General features: G+C 29.6%; 1 protein-coding gene across 1 annotated transcript; it reads left to right on the top strand.

Moving 5' to 3' along the window:
- Window positions 1–16255: 16255 nt before the first annotated feature.
- Window positions 16256–19691, top strand: LOC112282889 (soluble inorganic pyrophosphatase 6, chloroplastic). The gene is made up of 7 exons (XM_024521028.3): window positions 16256–16309; window positions 16695–16982; window positions 17677–17837; window positions 18013–18113; window positions 18274–18455; window positions 18863–18961; window positions 19105–19691. Exons 2-7 carry the CDS (start codon window positions 16701–16703, stop codon window positions 19195–19197), a joined length of 918 nt encoding a protein of 305 aa, XP_024376796.1. The 5' UTR covers window positions 16256–16309; window positions 16695–16700; the 3' UTR covers window positions 19198–19691.
- Window positions 19692–20448: the final 757 nt, after the last annotated feature.

The following is a 20448-nucleotide window of genomic DNA, read 5'->3' as shown; positions in this document are numbered from 1 at the left end:
ATTTCATTAATATTTCATCAAGATTTGGTCTAATATTTAAAATTTGATTAATATTGAATCATAACTTAGTTAAGATTATAGTAAGAATTGATTAAGGTTTATTTATTATTTACTTAAGATTTATTTAGAAATTTTATTTTTAATATTTATTTAGAATACATATATTTTAAAATTTTCTATTTTAGTATTTTTAAAATTTTATTATTATTTTCTTAAGGTTTTTATTTTAGATTTTTTACGATTTTTTTTATTATTTAAAAAAATAATAAATTATGACTTTGTTATATTTTTTAATAAAATTTCTTTTAAATTTCTTTTGAATTGGTTAAAATTTGATTAGAATTTTTAAATTTTATTTAGATTTTATTTAAGATTCTATTAGACTTAGTAGGATCTTTTTATTACATTTTCTATTTGTCTTCCATAGCTAAGTGCTCCATACATTTTCAAGAAAGAATTAACATTATACTATACGACAATCATGTGGTGACATGACTATATGGTAAAAAATAAAAATATGGATATTATTATAGAAGAGCTTAGTAGAAAGATATACTACAAAAACAAGGATAAATGACAGAAAGGTAGTAAAATATTCAGTCTTAGTACTACCTTTTCTAGAAGGGATTTCTAAATACTTTGTAGAAGCATAAAAGCCTCAAATCAAAATAAATGAGATAAATAAATAATACATGCATCTTTAAGAAAGAATTAACAATAGGTTTAAGCAAAAATTACCTCAAATTATTAAAAAATGCTACCTGAAAAGGATTGGTTGTGGACTTGGGTTGAAATTAGATCCCAAGGTATAAAACTATACACCTATGGCGACTCTAAGGTTCTTTTGTTTATCAAAGAATGGAAATTGAGAGCAAACTTGAGAAGAAATTTTTGAGTGTTAGTTTTATGTCATTTGGATTAATATTGAAAATTTGAAGGATTTTAAAAGTTAATAATATACTTGGTGAGTTTGGATTTTGAGAAATAAAAACAAGTTTATAAATTTTAAGCATTTATAAGTTTCATAACATGCTTATAAGTAATTTTTTTTTTATTATTTTGCTTGTTATAAATATGAGTAAATGTTTTGAATTCAATCAAGAAATTAGATTTAAGAGTATGAGGATTTTTATAGGTTATGATTTTAAGAATTGAGGTTTAATAGATTGGAGAAGATTTCTAAGATATTTGTCAATCCGCTAATTGGATTGAAATACAACTTTGCTCAAAATTAGTTGGCTTAATTTTTAATAATTATAAATAATTTAGAATAAATTAAATAATAAAATTAAGAGATTGTGGCATAAAAGTATCAATATCAAAATTAAAAAAGGAGGTTGGCCAATCTTCGAGTGGTATTTTAGGATTATGGTCTATTTGATATTTGTAATCTTCTTTAAAAATTATGTGTTTATTGCTATCTTAATTTTTGCATGGTGTGAAAATTTTAAGTCAAAATTAATGGTTCAATAATTAACTATCGTATTTTCAATCTATTTTAGGATTTTTTAAGAATTTTTTTAAGGTTCAAAATTTTGATTAAAAGTTGATTAGGATTGAATCTATAATTTTATTAGGATTTGTTTAAGATTTAAGATTTATCTAGGATTTGGTTAGAATTTAGGATTTTATCTAGGATTTGTTTAGAATTTAGGATTTTATCTAGATTTGATTAAGATTTGACTAGGATTTGATTATGATTTTATTAGTATTTAATTCGGATTTGTCAAAAATTTGATTAAGATTTGATTAAGATTTGATTAGGATTAATTTAAGATTTAAAATTTTATTAAGATTTTAATTGAGATTTGATGTAGGATTTGATTAAGATTTAATTAGGATTGATTTAGAATTTAGGATTTTATTAAGGTTTCAATTAAGATTTGACCTATGATTAATTAAGATTCATTAGGATTTTAATTGAGATTAAATTAGAATTTAATTAAGATTTATTTATGATTTATTTAGAATTTTTATTTTAATATTTTTAGGGTTTTTTATTTAATTTAAAGTTTTTATTTTTAGTATTTTTTAAAAATTATTTTTTATTTATTATAAGATTTATTTTTTTATATATATTTTTTAAAAATTATGTTTTTTTTTAGATTAATTTATGACTTCTTTGTTCTGCTATTGTAATTTTTTAAAACTTTATCTTCATTTGATTAAAGTTTGATTAAGATTATTAAAAATTACTTAAAATTTATTAAAGATTCTATTAGTCTTTATAGGATTGTTGTTGCATTTCTACTTACTTTCCACAACTAGTGCATTTTCAAGTAAGAATACACATAATACAATACCACAAAATTATGAACTTTTCAAGAGTCATAGATGATTATCATAATTAGCATAAATTTTTTTTTTACTAAAAAAATATATTATATTATTATAAGCAAACTCTACCAATGTCAAAAAAATTATCTAATCATTTGTCAAGGATATGAATCTCAAAGAAAATCCTCAATACACTCTTGTGTCACTAAAGAGAACTAGAAAGTCACTCAAAAGGTGATGTAATATTAAAATAAAATGGCTATTGCCAAAAAAAAAGAAGACTAGAAAGTCTTGAAATAAGACTAAGACTAGAAAGGCATTGACAAGAGTAAAGAAGGCTTCACTGTTGCCTCGATATATATTCTCCAACTAAAAGCTATGTGTTGACTTTGCTAGCCACATGTCTTAATTTGCAAGGCAAATTATCTATGTATATGCCACATAGTTAGCTTATTCGATAAACTACTACAGGATATTGTAATACATGGCATTTGGTTTGAGAATGCTCTAGGCACTTGGCTATGGAAGATAAAAGAAAAATTCCAACAACAAATCCTAAAAACTCTAATAGATTTTTAAACAAATTATAATTAAAGATTAGCAAATATAATTAAATATCAAATCAAATTCAATCAAAATTTCAAAGAAAATATATAAGAAATACAAAGTATTCTTAAAGAACCTTTAAAGAAATCATAAAGAAATAATATAGAATTCAAAAATATACTAAAATAGAAATCTTAATAAAATATTAAAATAAAAATTTTAATTAAATCCTAGTCAAATCCTAACTAAATTCTAAATAAATCCTAGTCAAATTCTAAAAAATCTTAATAAAATCCTAATCAAATCCTAAACAAATCTTAACCAAACCCTTATCAAACCCTAAATAAATCCTAAAAAAACCTTAACCAAATCCTTATCAAACCTTAATCAAATCTTAAACAAACCCTAAACAAAACCTAACCAAATCTTACTCAAATCCTAACCAAATCTTAGTCGAATCCTCACCAAATCCTAACCAAATCCTAAACAAATCTAAACAAATCTTAACCGAACTCTAATCAAATCTTAAACATACCCTAACCAAATCCTAAGTAATCCCAAGTAATTCCTATAGCAGATTTAAACCTCAATAACTAATGAATGTACCATCGATTTTAACTCAAATTTTTCATACCTCTTCAAAATTAAGTTGAAAACAAGCACAAAATTTTTGAAGAAAATCGAACCCACCAAAAAAAAGATCAACCCTAATATTTTCTCAAATGTTGGCCGGTCTCCTTCTTCAATCTGAATGTTGAATTTCCAGCATCAATATCTCCTTATTGAACTATTTGATTGATTTCAAATTTTTCATATATATAGAAAAATAAGTCTATTACCCACACACATAATTTTTATTTTAATCCAAGTAATAAATTACAAGAAATCTAAGAAATCCTTACTAGACCTAAAACTCTACTTCTTGAGATTCCGACCCACTTAAACCTCAATAACCCTTGATCCAACCATTTCATCAAGGTCAAACTTACAACATATATTGAATACATATATACCACCAAATCTTCAAATTTTCATTTGCAAATCTATTGCCAAACTTATGAAATTCTCCAAAAATTATCACCTACTTTATTTCACAAATCAAGAGTCACCCAAAACAAATCCTAACTTTACAAAGCTCTTACAAAGTCAATACACACTCAAATCACACCAAATCAACACTCAAAAAAAATCTATCAAGTCAACTCTTAGATCCTATCCTTTGATCTCTCCAAAGCACCCTAGAATTATTGTTGGAGCTTGGTTTTATGCTTTGGGGTCTAATTTCAATCCTAAATCATAACCAAGCCTCTCCGGGTATCAATATCTAGTTTTTCTAAATAATTTTTGCTAGAAACTATTCTTAACTTTTTTCCAAAGGTGCCTATATTTTTTATTTTTCTAATCTATCTTATTTTGCTCTATTTGTAGAGTAGAAGCATATTTTGAAAAAAGGTAGTATTAACACCTTTAATTTCTCTACATCTTGACTATTATCTATTTTTCTAAGATAATTTGTTATAATTTATTTGAAATAAGATCTTCAAAAATATGATATTTTCTTCATCCTTTTATTTATTAGCCGTTTTACATTATGACATCCACCTCCCTTATTTCAAAAAAATCATGGCCTTATATTTTCATAAACTTTAATATTGATCATTTGATTTATTTTTATCATGGATTACCAAAGAATATTATATTTGATAAAAAAATATAATTTTTATTAAGATTTTGAAATTTTTTTTCAAGATTTTGAAAGTAGATATAAAACTATCTTTGGCTTTCAATCCTCAAACTTATGGCCAAATAGAACAAGTGAATTAAATTTTGAAGCAATATTTGAGGTGTATCATCAACTACTAACAAGATGATTGGACAACGCTTTTACCATTGGCAACATTTGCTTATAATAACATAATACATTCTTCTATTTAATAAATGCTTTCTTTGTTAATTATGGTTATCATCTATAACTTCATACTTTTGACTTTTGAAAAGTTGATAATCCTATAGTAAAAGATTTGGCAAATTATTTATAAGAACTACATGCAACCATAAAGGCATAATTAAAAGAAGCTCAAGAATGACAAAAGATCAATGCAAATGTATATTGTAAAGAATAAACTCAATTCCATATTAGTGACAAACTATGGTTATTTTGTTGTAATATCAAGTCTATGTATTCTTATAATAAGTTGGATTACTATAGATTTAGATCATTTTTTTATATGTAAACAAATTGATCTTGTTGCTTATCAATTATACCTATCAAAATCTATAGAGATCTATTCTATGTTTCATGTGACTCTTTTTAAACCATATAAGATAATAGATATACTAGAAAGATGGAAAATGCCACTTCTTCTTTTAAAAGTAGATAATAACTAAGTGTAAGAAGTTGAAGAAGTCTTAGACTCAAGGAAGTATAAGAATAGGTTAAAATATCTTATTTATTAGCATAAATATGATATTAATAAATACACATATGAGCCAATAAAAAATCTTGTAAATATAGCAAAGAAGATTGATACTTTTTATTGATAACATCCATCAAAACTAAAATGAAGAATAACAAATCTTTACAATTAAAGAATTTCAATTTAAGAAAGATTACATTTGACCTTCTATCCTTGTTTGTAGTTTTTATGTATTTGTGGTACTAAAGAGATGGAGAATCAACATCTAATAGAATCAATTCAAGAACCATTATTTGCTAACTTACAAGATGAGATATTATAATTATTGCAACCTTCAAGACAATATAATTGAAATGAAGACCTTTAAGAATAATATATTTTACCTTAAATATATGGCAAGACACAATGCATTTAGTATCACAACCTTAGAAGAGACTTCCAATATTTGTTGATTTTATTGAAGGTAGGAATAATTCCGGATGGTATAACAAATCTATTGTTTGAAGAGAGTTACTTAGGCCTTAATAATAATCAAATAACAAGATGGTTTTTTCCTTGAAATAGAATATTATTGAAAGCTGAAAGAACATATAAACTACCTTCAAAGGAAACATCAAAGAATGTAATAAATACAATTGCCCTTGTGAAACTTATCCCTCAAAAATGAGATAATTTCTTGAACATAAATATTTATTCCAATAGTTATTTATTTATTATAAATAGATAAGAATAGATTAATTTGATAATAACTTGAAGACTTTGTGTCTTGATAGAGAGAATTTATTTTAAATAAGTGCTGGGCTTTTAGCTGCTATTAATTACTCAAACAAGTTATAAATTTATAAAATATAAATAATACTTATAACTTATCTTTAAAAAGTTAATTACATCAAATACACAAGTCTAAGATGCACAAGAGTTCCTTAGATGTGACTAAAAATCCTAAAATCACTTCTATTCATATAGAAATGCCTTTTATATATGTATCACTCAATAACTTCTAATCTAATTGTCCAATTGGAATTAAAAAAATTCACATGTTAACTTATATCTTTAATTAGTTCTATATAAAAAATCAACCATAAATTCATTACAAGTCTTTGGATATTGTCTAATTGCTAGCAAGTACTAAATATATCAATTTTTAGGCATATATATATTAATTCCATCATATCTCAAAAATCCAATACTCAAATACCATAATTTTTTTATATACAACTTTTAAATATATTCATTTATACTTATAGAAATTTTGAGCTAAAAATTCATCCAAAAACTCAAGATATGGTCCAAATCAAAACCTCCATAAAAATCACTTATTTAAAAATCTCAATTTTTAACAATTCTTTCTTCTTTGTTCTAGATTGGAATGCATTTATTTCTTTATATAAAATTTAGTTCTTCAATTCAGCTTTTTAACCTTATTTTTAATTCTTAAATACTTTCTTATAACTCTTTTATGCTTAAAAGAATAATAATAGGTATCAAATTCACACCTTAACTTCAAACAACCATATCTCCCTCATTACAATTCCAAATCACATATTTCTTTTCTTTAACTTCTAATCCAAAATACAAGCTTTTTGAATCCAACTTCTAAACTTCAAATGGATTTTCTTGCCTCAAATGGTCTTCTTTGCTTCAAATAGGCCACCCTAAAGTGGTTCCAAACTCCAGTGTGGTCTCAATTAATACTTATAAAATTTTGCCATATAGCTTTTAATTAGATAGTATATATGGAGATAAGAATGAAGCCTTATTTAATCTTGTCAATGCCGCTTTAATATTTAGTCTTATTTCAAAAAAATTTAGTCTTCTTATCTTTGGCAATAGCCATTCAAGTTTAATATCATACCATCTTTGAGTGATTTTTTGGCCTTTTTGATTTATACCAAAATATATTAATCTTTTAATTCTTTAAGATATATGTCCTTGACAAGATATCAACTTAAATTGTATAAAATATAAACTTTTTCTTCTTTGTATATAATCTTGTATCTCTAAGTTTTTATAATACAAAAAAATATGAAGTTTATACTCTTCTATATTCTTAGAATAGATTAAAATATTATTTAGATAATAAATGATAAAATAATCTAAAAATTCTCAAAAAAATTTATTTATTAAATGTTAAAAAATAACTAGTACATTTGCTAGTCCAAAAGGCATGACATTTTATTTGAAATGTTCATATTTGATTTAAAATTCAATCTTTTATTCATCTCTTTTTTAATGCATATCAAGTTATATATCCTTTATATATCTAATTTTATATAGATCTTTGTTTGATTCAATTGATCAAAAAGTTATGATATTAAAAATAGAATATATCTATTTTTTATGATAATCTTGTAGAGCCTTCAATATTCTATACACATCTGCAATGATTCATTATTTTTCTTTACAAACAAGATATAAATTCCTATCAAAGATTTTAAATAGCATATGAAGTTATTGATAAGATTTTTATTAATATATTCCTTGATTGCAATCAAATCATTTTGCAATAAGCTATAGATTTGTCCAAATGGCAATTGAATTTATTCTTAAAGATCAATTTAGTAATTATTAAGATAATATTTTAAAACAATATGTGAATTACTTGATAATCTTTATACTAACTTTAAATATTACTTAATATCTTTACACCATTAAAAATAAATATGGCATGAATGTGAGCTTTCAATTATACTTCAAAATTTAAATTTTTATTATTTCTTTATTTTATGATAATTGAGCATGTTAGATTAAAATTTATACAATTAAAATTTAATTTTATAGAATTTTTAGGATTACAACCTTTGATGGTATAAATCATAGCCTAATTCCTTGAATTAGATTAATTAGGACCAAAGTGATAAGAATTAGAAAACTAAAATAGCAACTTAGTTAGTTTTAATAATTTAAAGGTTGTTAGTCATTACAATTAGGATTGACTACGAGCCTATGAGTTCACCTACAATCATCTCATATGATTTAGAGTGAGTTAGAATTATAATTTTTTAAAAAATCTAGTGAAGTTTAAAACTAACAGTTTTGAGATTTCTTCAAAATTCAACAAATTTAAATTGCATAATAATTCTTCTAATTAATAGAAGCCTTTTTAATGCAATGGTAGCATCGAATTCACCTTGTAGAGTGAAGAAAAAAAGATCACCTTCCTCTCCTTCAAAATATATATAAAGCAATGAAATTCTCATTTTGAAGAATTTTACAAGAATTGCTAAGATCCTTGTAGGTAAAAACTTTCATAAAAATTGCAATTGAACATGGATTGAGGCATGTGAATAGTCGATCTTAGCATACAAAGTTTTTTTAAAATATAATAGTGAAGTTAGATTTATCAAAAAGTACTTTCTTGACTACTTACAATAGCCATAAGCCTTGGTAACAAAATTAGCTCTCAGATGAATGAAGGCCATAGATCTACATTAGAGATCTTAGAGATCAAGGGTGGAGATGTGGCCACCTTCCCACAAGCCACCATTTAATTGTATAAGAGTGGCTTGGTTCCCCAAGCCCTCTCTCTCTCCTCTTTTAATAAAAGCCTAAGTTATGCCAAATTTTGGTCCTAAACTTTATTCTCAATTTTATTTTTGATTTTTAATCTCATTTTTTAAAATTTTGGTTGTATTTGCATGGATTTTGAGTAATAAATGATGGTCACTGGATTTTTAAACATACTTCATTGTGATAGACAGCTCCCTTGGCCTCTCAAATATTCTAAGGGATTCAGGAGCCTCGAATTTTCCTAAATCAATCATTCAATTTTTTGATTTTCAATGTAAAATATTTTTTAGTTGTAGATTTTAGTGTTAGCTTTCTAATAAAGTAAGGTTTGCTTGATTTGGAATAAGGGTGAAATTTTGGTGAAATTTTGAATGCGCGGAGATTGGCTGCCTTAGCAGTTTAGAGCTTTCATCTTTGAAAAGGCATTTCTCAGTGCTTCCTAATTGAATTATTGTGAAATTTTAGAATTAAATGCACCTCTAAGCTGAGCTTCTATTGGCATAAATTTTACTAAATTTAAAGACAAATTGAATTTTTGGTTAATTTTCAAGTAGAAAGAGGTTGCTTGGAGTGGCAGTCTTGGTCACTCAACTTTGAAGGAGCATTTCTTGCACTTAGGTACTTCAAGTTAATTTTGCAAAAAACTAAAAGTCATTCAATTTGGATCTAATCACGATTGTTGGCAAATTTTGGAAGAGAAAGGATTTGTTGCCCTCAATTCTTGGGTGTTATCAAGATACCTTCGCTTTTGTCTCTCTTTAGTCTCACTTTTACTTTTATTTTTATAATAATTTGTAACTTCTATATTTCAACTTTTAGATTTTAATTTTTAATTTTTAAATTTTAATCCTTTTATTTTCATTTTTATTTTTATTTTTAATTTAATCTTTAAGATTTTTATTTTTACTATGGATCAATGGTAATAACTTAATCAATTATTTTTACCATCAATTATTTAAGAAGTGATAATTTATAAGTTTTACCTAATTAATTATTTATTTATTCTAATTTATTCTAATTTTTAAATTACATAAAAATTAATAATTAATGACTATATAAATGAACTTGAACAAACCATTGAGATTTAAATGGAAATCATGCAAATAGCATTGAAGATGATAGTAAATTTTATTAAATATTTTTTTATTAATATTAATAACCATTGCTTGGAAGGCTTAAAGTTAATTATACTCCAAACACGAAGATCTAAATTAACTTAGCAATTACTTAATTGAGAGTTCTTCCATTCCACCTCTTGAACTTGTTGTATAGCATCAATTTCATTGAATGGTGAAATTTGGGTTCATAATGAATAAAAATAAATTAATACTTCTTTTGCAACATATATAAAAGCTCTTGCACTTATTAATAAGGATGTATTAGACTAATAGTTTTTTACTTGGATATTAAAAGTCTAAATAAAATTATGAAAAAAATTATAACTATAAGAAATCAAGCCTATTTGAGGATTACACTTCTTTAGCCACAATAAATCTAAAATGACTAGAATAGAAAGAATTATAATATCATTAAATATTACTAAGATATTATGATGTTATTAAGATCTTAGCAACTATCTTAAAAAAATAGTTTCATAGATAATATCTCTAAAAGAAAAAAAAACAACCATCTATGAATTCTACATGTATAGGCTTAGTTTTTTTTTTCAAAAATATTTCATATTTTTTTAAAAAACCTTTATTTATTATATAAATTGAAGCTCTTAAATTTAATTTAATACAGCAAAGACTTTGTAATATTTTGGTCCTAAAAAAACATCTATTATAAAGAAAGGAAACTTATTGTGCTTTTAATCACAATTTTTTATGAGTTACTAGAGGAATTCTTAGACAAATAGAAAAAAAAAAAAAAAAAAAAAAAAAAACTAGAAATATTAGTGCATATCAAAATAGATGGAAGAAGTTCTTGATATGGACTTCTAAGGTGAAAAGACTTTTTTATTTTTAATTTAGCTAATATTAGATTATAATTAATAAAAACAATTTATTATCATATATTTTTTTTAAATAGACAATAAAAAAGAATCTAAAGTTCAAAAAAATCCATGAAAAGATGAGAAAAATAAAATCAAATAAAAAATAAAAAAATCAATCATTATTAGTTTTTATAAATAAAAAAAATAGAGTGATTGAATAGCAAAATCAAAAGAAGAGAGAATTAAAAAGAAGAAAAAAAATTAATAGATAAAAAATAAATAAAAAATAAAAATGAAAGAAAAAAAATATTAAAAAATAAAATAAAAAGTAAAAAATAAAAGTAGAAAAAAAATGATTACAAGGACAAGAAGCTATTCCTAACTTTTGGCATCATCTTTGTTGATAGAGATTTGGCTGTCTATCAAGAACAAACAGTTGATAAGAGATTTGTCATTCCAATCCACATTGCAAATAAGATTTTGGAATTCAATAACATATGTGGTGATTAAATATGATCCTTGTTGTAGAAATATGAGCTTAGTCTTTGCAACTTTTTTTCCATCATTTTTTTCAAATATAGCTATAAAAACTTTTAAAAATAAATTTAAGTTATAGAGTAGTCATGAATCTTTTTCTATGAAAGGTACAAATTAAGAGAGATTAATTTTAAAAAGAATTATCCCTATAAATCCAACTTAAGTAAATCCTTCAAGATATTGAGAAGGATACAACCTTAGATAGAACTTTATTTGTTGTAGAAATCCTTGAAAATTTGATCTTATTCCATCAAAATTTTAAAGCATACTTATCCTTACCTCCTTTATGCTTATAGTAGTAAGACTTTTTGGATTTAATTATAAATTTGATCTACTTGCTTTTCTCAATTATGTAATTTTTTAGCATAGACTTTGAACTTAATTGTTGAATTCTTCTATAGGGATAGAAATAGTACTTCCATGATTCACATTGAAAATATATGAAATTTTTACTTTTAGAATGTTGAAAAGTTCATGAAGATTTGTAATAGTTGTAAATTTATTCTTATTTTTTTTTGATGGTAGCATCCATAATCTTTTCTTTCATAGACGATTCAAACAAATTCAAAAAATTAAATGAGAGAAAGATAATCCACAATCTCTAATATCAAATAAAAATTTCTACAAAAAGGTATAATCTACTTTCTTTAAGGAAAAAATAAATATTAAAAATTTAATCTATTTGTTTAAAATTAATTAATCCATAACCTTCAAAATGTAATAATAGAAGTGAGATAATTCACTCACTTTTTAAAAAAGTAAGAACAATAAGTTAACACTCTTGTCAAGCTGTTAAGGATATGAGTCTCAAAGAACTTAAAGACTAATACATGCTTGTATCACTTGAAAAGACTAAAAAATCACTCAAAGATGGTATAATATTAAACTAGAATGGCTATTGCCAAAGACAAGAAGACTAAAAAGTCTTAAAACAATACTAATGACTAGAAAGGTATTGACAAGAATAAAGAAGGCTTCACTCTAGCCTCCATATATACTATCTAACTAAGAGCTATATACCAATGTTCTATAAGATCTCCAATATGTGTAGACTTTGCAAAATACATATCTTAACTTGCAAGACAAGCTTTATATATGTACACCACATAGTAAGATTATTCTATAAGCTATCAATATATGTGATATGTGATTAACTTATTGACCAAGTTTTTAACATATCAAATAACTACAAATACATATAAAATCAAAAACACATCTATTAAGCTTCTAAGAAGCTTTTTTAAAAGTTATTATGAAATTAATCTACTTTTACCTGCTTCTATTTAATCATATAGGTAATTATTGGAATAAATATGCATGTCCATGACAACGCTTCAAACTTCTTTTTTTCTTATTTTTTTTTTCTTGTATATGGTAGCTCCACATTTTTAATAAGCTATGCTTAGAGCAGTTTTTTCTTATGGTTTTTTTGGATTTGATTTACTTATTTTTAATGGAATTGGTATGTGAAGTCTTCTATTTGTAATTTTGGTAGTTCGTTATTCCAATTCGAGTGGAGGTACAACAACTTCTGCTTTTGGTCAATGTTTTTTCTACAAATTTGTATAGAATATGAATTTTGTCATTGGATTCTTTAATTCCTTTTGTGTGTGGATATTTGAACTAGAGACAGTTATATGATGTAATCAAGCTTGCATCGATAATGAGTTTTATTCTTATTTTTTTGTGATCGATGATTACTAAGCCTCATTCTTAGAGAGGTGGTGGAAGTTATTAGTACTTATGTAAAATTTCCTCTAGCAAAGAAAGGTCTAGTTCACAAAATGACTCTTCATCAATGTTTGTGTGATAGAGTACAATGAGCTTTTGCAATGTATAATTTGAACTATCAATGGTGACAATTTTTTTTTTTTTTTTTTTTCTCTCTCTCTCTCTCTCTCTCTCTCTTTAATTGCAATACAGCAGTAAAGAAGTATTGTACCTATGTCACATTGTACAGATCTTGTGATAGTGTTTATAGCCATTTGTGGGTGTTGTCATAATATATGAAGTCTTGCTTGAGAATGCTCCAGGCACTTAGCTGTGGAAGGTAGAATGGAAATTGCAACAACAAAATCCTAACTTTAATAGAACACTAACAATTCTAAATAAGATTTAATCAAATTTAAAAAAACTTCAAAGGAATTACAAAGAAACAATAAGAAATCTTAAAGAAATATTAGAATAATTACAAATATATCTCAAATACATCTCAATTCAATCTTAATTTAATCCTAGTTGAAATCCTATTGGACTTCATTCAAACTTTAGGCCAAAAACTAATTAAATCTTAAATCTTAAACAAAATCAAATAAAATCCTAAATCCTAAATCAAATCCTGACCAAATCCTAAACTCTAAATCAACTCCTAACCAAATCCTAATCCTAAATCAAATCCTAATCAAATCCTAAATCTTAAGCCAAATCCTAACCAAACCTTAAATCCTAAACCAAATCCTAAATCTTAAATCAAATCCTAACCAAATCCTAATCCTAAAACAAATCCTAATCAAATCTTAAATCTTAAATCAAATCCTAACTAAATCTTAAATCCTAAACCAAATTCTAAACCTTAAATCAAATCCTAATCTTAAATCAAATCCTAACCAAATCCTAACCCTAAATCAAACCCTAACTAGACCCTAACCCTAAATCAAATCCTAACCAAACTCTAAATCCTAAATTAAATCCTAACCAAACTCTAAATCCTAAATTAAATCCTAGTAATTTCTACAATAGATTTAAACCTCAATAAATAATGAGTTAACCATTGATCTTAATTCAAAATTTACACACTTCTTAAAAACTAAGTTGAAAATAAGCATAAAAAATTTGAAAAAGATCGAAATTACGAAATAGACGATAACCTCAAAATAAGCTTGGATGTTGGCCAACCTCCTTCTCTGACTTTGATGCCAATCTTCCAAAGCCAATATCTCTCTTTTTAACCGTTCGATTGATTTCAAAATTATTATATGTGTAGGAAAACAAGTCTAATATCATCACACACAAATTTTACTCCAATTCAACTAGTAAATTTCAAGAAATCTTAAAAATCCTCACTAGACCTAAAATTCTACTTTCTGAGACCTTGACCCATTTAAACCTCAATAATCCTCAATTCAACTATTAGATCAAGCTAAGATTCACAACATATATTAAGCACAAATATGACCATTAACCCACAAATTTTTACATGTAGATCTAATACAAAACTCTTGAAATTGTCCAAAACGTCAATCGTATTTTATTTCATAAAATCCAAATCATCTGAAAACAAACTTGATTTTGTAAAGCTCTTATAAAGTCATTACAAATCCAAATTGCTCAAAACCAATGCTAATAGAAACCCTATCTAGTTTGTTATCAAACTCTACTCTTCGATCTGCAAAAGAATTGTGGAGTCGTAGTTGAGACTCAGTTTCGTGCCTTAGGGTCTGATTTCGATCCTGGTTCATAATCGGCCCTCTCCAGGTATCAATATCTAGTTTTTTAAAGTAAATTTTGCTATAATTTAATCTTAACTTCCTTCTAAAGATGTCTATATCATTTATTTTTCCAATCTACTTTGTTTTGCCTTATTTATGGTCTTACAAAGTAAGTAGAGGTGACCTTTCTAAAAAGGCAGCATTGATACCTTTTAGTTTTACTACCCTTTTGACTATTAACTATATTTCTTAAGATAATTTGCTCTAATGCTTTGAACTAAGATCTCCTACATTATAATAATTTCCACACTCTTTCACCTATTAGTCATGTTACATCACGACAGTGCACCTTGATACTTATGTGTATGAAAAGAGTCACTTCTTTTGAAGCAAAGATTTGGTTTAAAATGTTTAGGAAATGAGTTGGAGCTGCATTTGGTCATGACAATCCCAACATCCAAGTTGAATTCACCTACACTTGAGTTTGCAATTTTTTTGTGATCATCCAAAGAAGATGCATCATCTTACTAGATTCCATAGTAGACATCATCAAAAACTACAACCTACATATATAATACTAAACCAAACTTATCATGACTTATCTTGTAATTGTTTCCATTTCAATGCTCCTGAAGTCTTTAATTTTAGCATTGAAGTAGGAATCCAAGTCATGATCTTGATACGACAAGGCCAAGAGTATTTTTCTTTGGTTGCATTCTTCATATTGAAGATTGCTTATATTGACTGAATGTGCTCGTTGCTACTTGCAATTTGACAAAATCAGGAGTAAATACAAGATATGGTTGGAAATTGAATTGTGGGAGCAAGATAGTTTAAGGAGGAGGTCATTATTTTTGAAGATAGTGTAAGTGAAGAATAGAGTGTGGCTAAAGAGGACCAACATTAGAAGAACAATATCTCGAACGCTTCCAATATGCCAAGTTTCTACATAAACTCTCAAGGTGACATCCTCGAAGTAAAACTAATTTTTAGGGAACAAATCAGCAGTTAGATAAACCTATGTTAGATTGAAATGAATTTAGGATTTTGCATAAATAGATATTAGATGAAGTTTCTAATCAAATATGAATTTTTTAATCATAGATAAAGTTTAAGAAGGGATGAGAAGTTATTTATGGATGATAAATGATGCTTAGATGATTATTATATGCTGAATGATACAGGTTTCCACTTGTGAGTGTGTACACACATACACATACATCCATACACATGCAGCCAAGAAAACTAATGGCCACAAAATCAAAGGTCAGGATTCAAGGTATTCGGACCTCCCGAGATGCTAAAGACCAGTCCACACGGATACCCATACAACCAAACGAGCGGTGAAACTGAAGTTCCTTATCTCGTTCTCGGGTTCCCATGAGCTCCCCACACGGGAACGTAGCATCTTAGGCATTCAGCAGGCCCATGGGACGCTGCGAGAAAGTTTGTAAGTTAGGATTAGTAAGTCACTAAAACGGAGCATATTCGTTTTTAGTGAGTCCAGATGCACTGGTTCATCAGGCACCACACACTAAACTCCGACGGGGAGGGTCCTGGACTAGGACATCGAAATCTGCTTGCGTCTCTGTCTCTCGCTCGCTCTCTCGTGCTCTCAGTTCTCGTCGTGCGGTGTCCGCAAGGTTGCATCGCAGCAGGTGGGTTCAGCCTCATTCCTTGATTTGCATTGTCTTTACTTTCAGGTTGATAATTTGCGTAAGATGTGAAATATCAAGAGTTTTGTCTTGAGTTTTTTTTGGTGGATTGTGGGTTAGTTGGGTCGATCGGGAAGATGTATGCGCAATTTGCAGGGTTTTTCAAGTAGTGATGTTGTGTGTGATGTATGAATGATGTGTTGGAATACTGTGGAGTTCTGGGAGTTGTATGAGGTTTTGGGTAGAGGTTTATGTGTTTGCAGCTCGAGGTTGTGTTTGGAGAGCTGTCTCGAAGTCGATGATTGGGGATAGTATTTACGGTGGCTAAGATGCTGGTTTGAAAGGATGTGTGATGGAAACTTGAGAGGCGTTGTTTTTGGAGTTTTAGGTGACAATGGCGGCAGCAAGAGCTATGGCAGCAGGGTGCGTGTCCCATTTGCCACAGTGCGTGAACTCATCAGTGGTGAAGGGTTCACAGAGGACGGCATTGTTGCCTGCTGCTTCCCTCTCCTTGAGGGCAGCCCCACTGCACCAATCTTTCGTGCAGAGGTCTGCTGTGAAGAGCAGGAGATTCCAGGTCTGTAAGGTCGTCTCTGCAGAGTATACCGTCAAGGAGGAAGGAGCAGCTGAGTCTCTAGAGTACAGGGTCTTCTTCTCTGACAAGTCTGGCAAGACGGTGAGTGCCATGCTTTCAATACTGATATCTATGGCCTTTCTGGATTTAAATTAGTGTTTGATCGGTAGCTGTCGATTGCACTACTTAATCTTGGAGCGTCGCCTAAAGTCAAAGAAGATACATTCTTTATCGTATTACTCCTGAAGTTATCATTAATTATCACATTCTAGCACTATTGACCTGTTCAAATTCAGTTGTAATCAGTAGGCGGAGTAGGACTACATTCGATAGAGCTACAGATTCAAACTATAGATGGTGAAAATTTTGCACCACTGCATTCACTAATGTAGAATGGGTCGATTGGGTGCTCTCGTGAAGCTTTGATTTGGTAAACCAAATTGGAACATCAAACTGCAGTGCTCTGTAGCTCACGCAAAAGTCTTTCAGATTTGTCTAGCCTCACCACTTGGGTGCAAGCTTAAATTGGTGCAGTTGTCGAACGAATCCATATGCTCATGCCCACGGTCGTGCCTAGTCTGAGGTCACATCATATGTATCAATCCTTGGCTACGTATCTACACTCTAAAGCCCAGTATTATGTCTAGGGTACACCTCACGACACTTTTTGGTACTAACATGTCATATGCACATGATATCAAAGGGTCTTTAAGAACTTAGATTAGTAACCATAAGTAAGTAGTAATGACATGATTCTCACATATTGAAGTGATCGCTGACAAACCGTATTGAGCAGATCTCACCATGGCATGATATCCCCCTCCACGCCGGAGACGGACTCTACAACTTCGTTGTTGAGATCCCTAAGGAGACTAGTGCTAAGATGGAGGTTGCGACTGAGGAGCCCAGCACTCCCATCAAGCAGGACACGAAGAAGGGGAAGCTCCGGTTCTACCCGTAAGTTCCTAACTGTGTATTCGTGGATTTAACATACTTCCTATCACAATGTGTTGCCGTAAAGAATTATTAGACACCTCTTCTCTTAGACTATCCCCCCTCGTTTTCTAAAATAAATTTTCTTCTTGGACGTGGTCCAAACCTTACGTTGAGCCTATGTTGGATGCTGGGGCAGTTATAACATCAACTGGAATTACGGACTTCTTCCCCAGACATGGGAGGACCCTTCGCACTCTAACTCTGACGTGGAGAACGCGTTCGGTGACAACGACCCAGGTGGGTTCATGGTCGCGAGTGAATATCTCATTGCTATGTTTTGAATCCTGATGTGTAACCTCCAAAAGGGTTCCAGAATGGAGCCATGTGAGGATTCCAGTCTCTCCCTTCTGAGACCTGGTGCATTCCTGATTTTTTGACTGGGACGTTACTGTCGCAGTTGACGTTGTTGAAATTGGGGAGAGGCAAGCCAAAATTGGAGAAGTCCTTAAGGTGAAACCCATCGCGGTTTTAGCCATGATTGACGAGGGTGAACTTGACTGGAAAGTTGTGGCTATCTCCATCGACGATCCCAAGGCTGATCTGGTCAACAACGTGGCTGATTGCGAGAAGCACTTCCCAGTGAGTCTTCTGATTTTAAGCCATACTGCTTTTAAGTGTCTTCCTCCTTATGGAAACGGGCGTTAGTACGTATTTATTCAATGAATTTCTTCTTTGCATTTTGTAGACTCATTATTCTGTGTACATAGGTCTCTTGTAGAGACTTCTATCAAGTCGTGCTTTACATAGATGTATGTCAAGTTGTACGTGCGATGTCGGTCTTTTCACGAGCCTTGGTTTTGAATTGTTTGGGAACTTTGTTTAACCTAAATGACATGACCAAAACTTTGTAGGTCAACTAGAATGACATGACCTTTTTTTGTTCGAAGTATCGGAAATGTGTTGCAAAGAGTTCGGAACACTTATGTAGTGCAAGTCTTTGATCAATCGGTGATAGCTTGCTTACATTCTTACGTGCGGGGTTGCAGGGCACTTTGACCGCAATTAGAGACTGGTTCAGAGATTACAAGATCCCCGATGGAAAGCCCGCCAATAGGTTTGGTCTTGATAACAAGCCTGCTGATAAGGTAAAAGATCACAATATTCAGGGCACAAATGTGGAATGTTTCAATGAACGTTGTTGAATGTATTGGCTTCAATACCTACTTCTGTTCTTCTTTCTCCTGATGTTGCATTTTAGATATTTACCCCTGTCGTCTTCATGTGGCAGGATTATGCACTGAAGGTCATTGAAGAGACCAACAATGCATGGGCAAACCTCGTGAAGAGGAGCGTTCCAGCTGGAGAACTTTCCCTCGTTTAGTTCCTCTTCGAACTCCTCTGTGGGTGGTGTTGTTCAATCTGGCAACCAGATTACATCACAACACGATTAGCTCTTACGGAAACTTCAGTTTTGCTAGAGTTTAGTGTTCCAACATTTGTACCTTGTATCTCTTGGTTTCCGAGAATTTGATAACTCCTAGAATCAATTGATTGCAGCGTAAGCAGCAGCTTTGTAACTTTGTGGGTCGTCATTGCATTGACCGTTCTCCTGCGAGGACAAGAGCTGTTAGAAGTATCTTGTTGTGGTAACATGTGCCTCCCTGCAACCTAGATTCCACAGTTTGCATGAGTCATTGATATAATGTAGCAGATTATTCCAGTGGCTTTTTGCTCGTTCGCTACAGCGTTATCTTGAGACAGAATGATCAATCCTCTTCTTAGAACGTTAGTACTGGCTGAACTTGGCAATTGCTTTATTATTAAACACGTGAAGGCTTATTGCCAAGTTTATCAATAAACAAAGCATTGTATCCTTGTCCTTCTATGCATGGTTGAGTTCTTCACATACTTCTTCTGATACCTAATTTGTTTTGTTAAGCTAGATATGATGGGAAAAAATTGACCCTGCTTGAATAGAAGTTGTTAATTCTCATACACTGAACTTTTGCAACATGTCTGCAGTGCAATACGCACTATCACTAAAGTTCAATCTGCTGCAATCTCCACTGAATTTCTATTCGGTATGGAGCACATCTTCCCGCTTCAGGATGCTACATTTGGTCTCGGACAAATCTCGACATCAGCTGATGAACATGTTATTTGCTTTTGAGCAGACGAAAGTATCTGTAGAGACGTAATGTAGTGATATCTTCATGGTGGTCTGTCTGTGGACCTGTGTTCTTCAAGCTGTAGCGGGAATTACGAGGTGTGTTACTGAAACGTTGCTGCTTATGCAAAGGGTCGCTTGACTAGTGGATTTCAATAAGAACTCTGTGGCCATGCTGACTATCCATGTATGTCACGAATCATGTTTCAGTAGGGGGGCTGCGCTTCACTCATATTGCGCATTGCCGATCATAATCCAGTATTTACAAGACGTAATTGGATCTAGGCAAGGCAAAAATCCCCATGTCAGTAATCCCTGAAACTTCCTGCGTACTGAACGTGTCTGACTTTGATTTCACGTCGATTAAAATCTAGGTAGAATGCTAATCTAACTCATTGTACGTGCCCAGTTCTGCCTCACCTTTCCTCCGTTGGGATCAGTGCAACCCAGATCCCAATTTTAGAT

This window comes from Physcomitrium patens, chromosome 5, assembly GCF_059467195.1.
Source record: "Physcomitrium patens ecotype Gransden chromosome 5, ASM5946719v1, whole genome shotgun sequence".
In the NCBI taxonomy this organism is placed as follows: domain Eukaryota; kingdom Viridiplantae; phylum Streptophyta; class Bryopsida; order Funariales; family Funariaceae; genus Physcomitrium; species Physcomitrium patens.
This window is presented reverse-complemented; position numbering and strand designations above follow the sequence as displayed.

Bases quoted from the DNA above. Each gene is read 5' to 3' on its own strand.
- LOC112282889 (XM_024521028.3), top strand. From the start codon at position 16,701: ATGGCGGCAGCAAGAGCTATGGCAGCAGGGTGCGTGTCCCATTTGCCA. The intron at 16,983-17,676 runs GTGAGTGCCATG...CGTATTGAGCAG, and splicing joins CTGACAAGTCTGGCAAGACG to ATCTCACCATGGCATGATAT. The intron at 18,962-19,104 runs GTAAAAGATCAC...TTCATGTGGCAG, and splicing joins ATAACAAGCCTGCTGATAAG to GATTATGCACTGAAGGTCAT.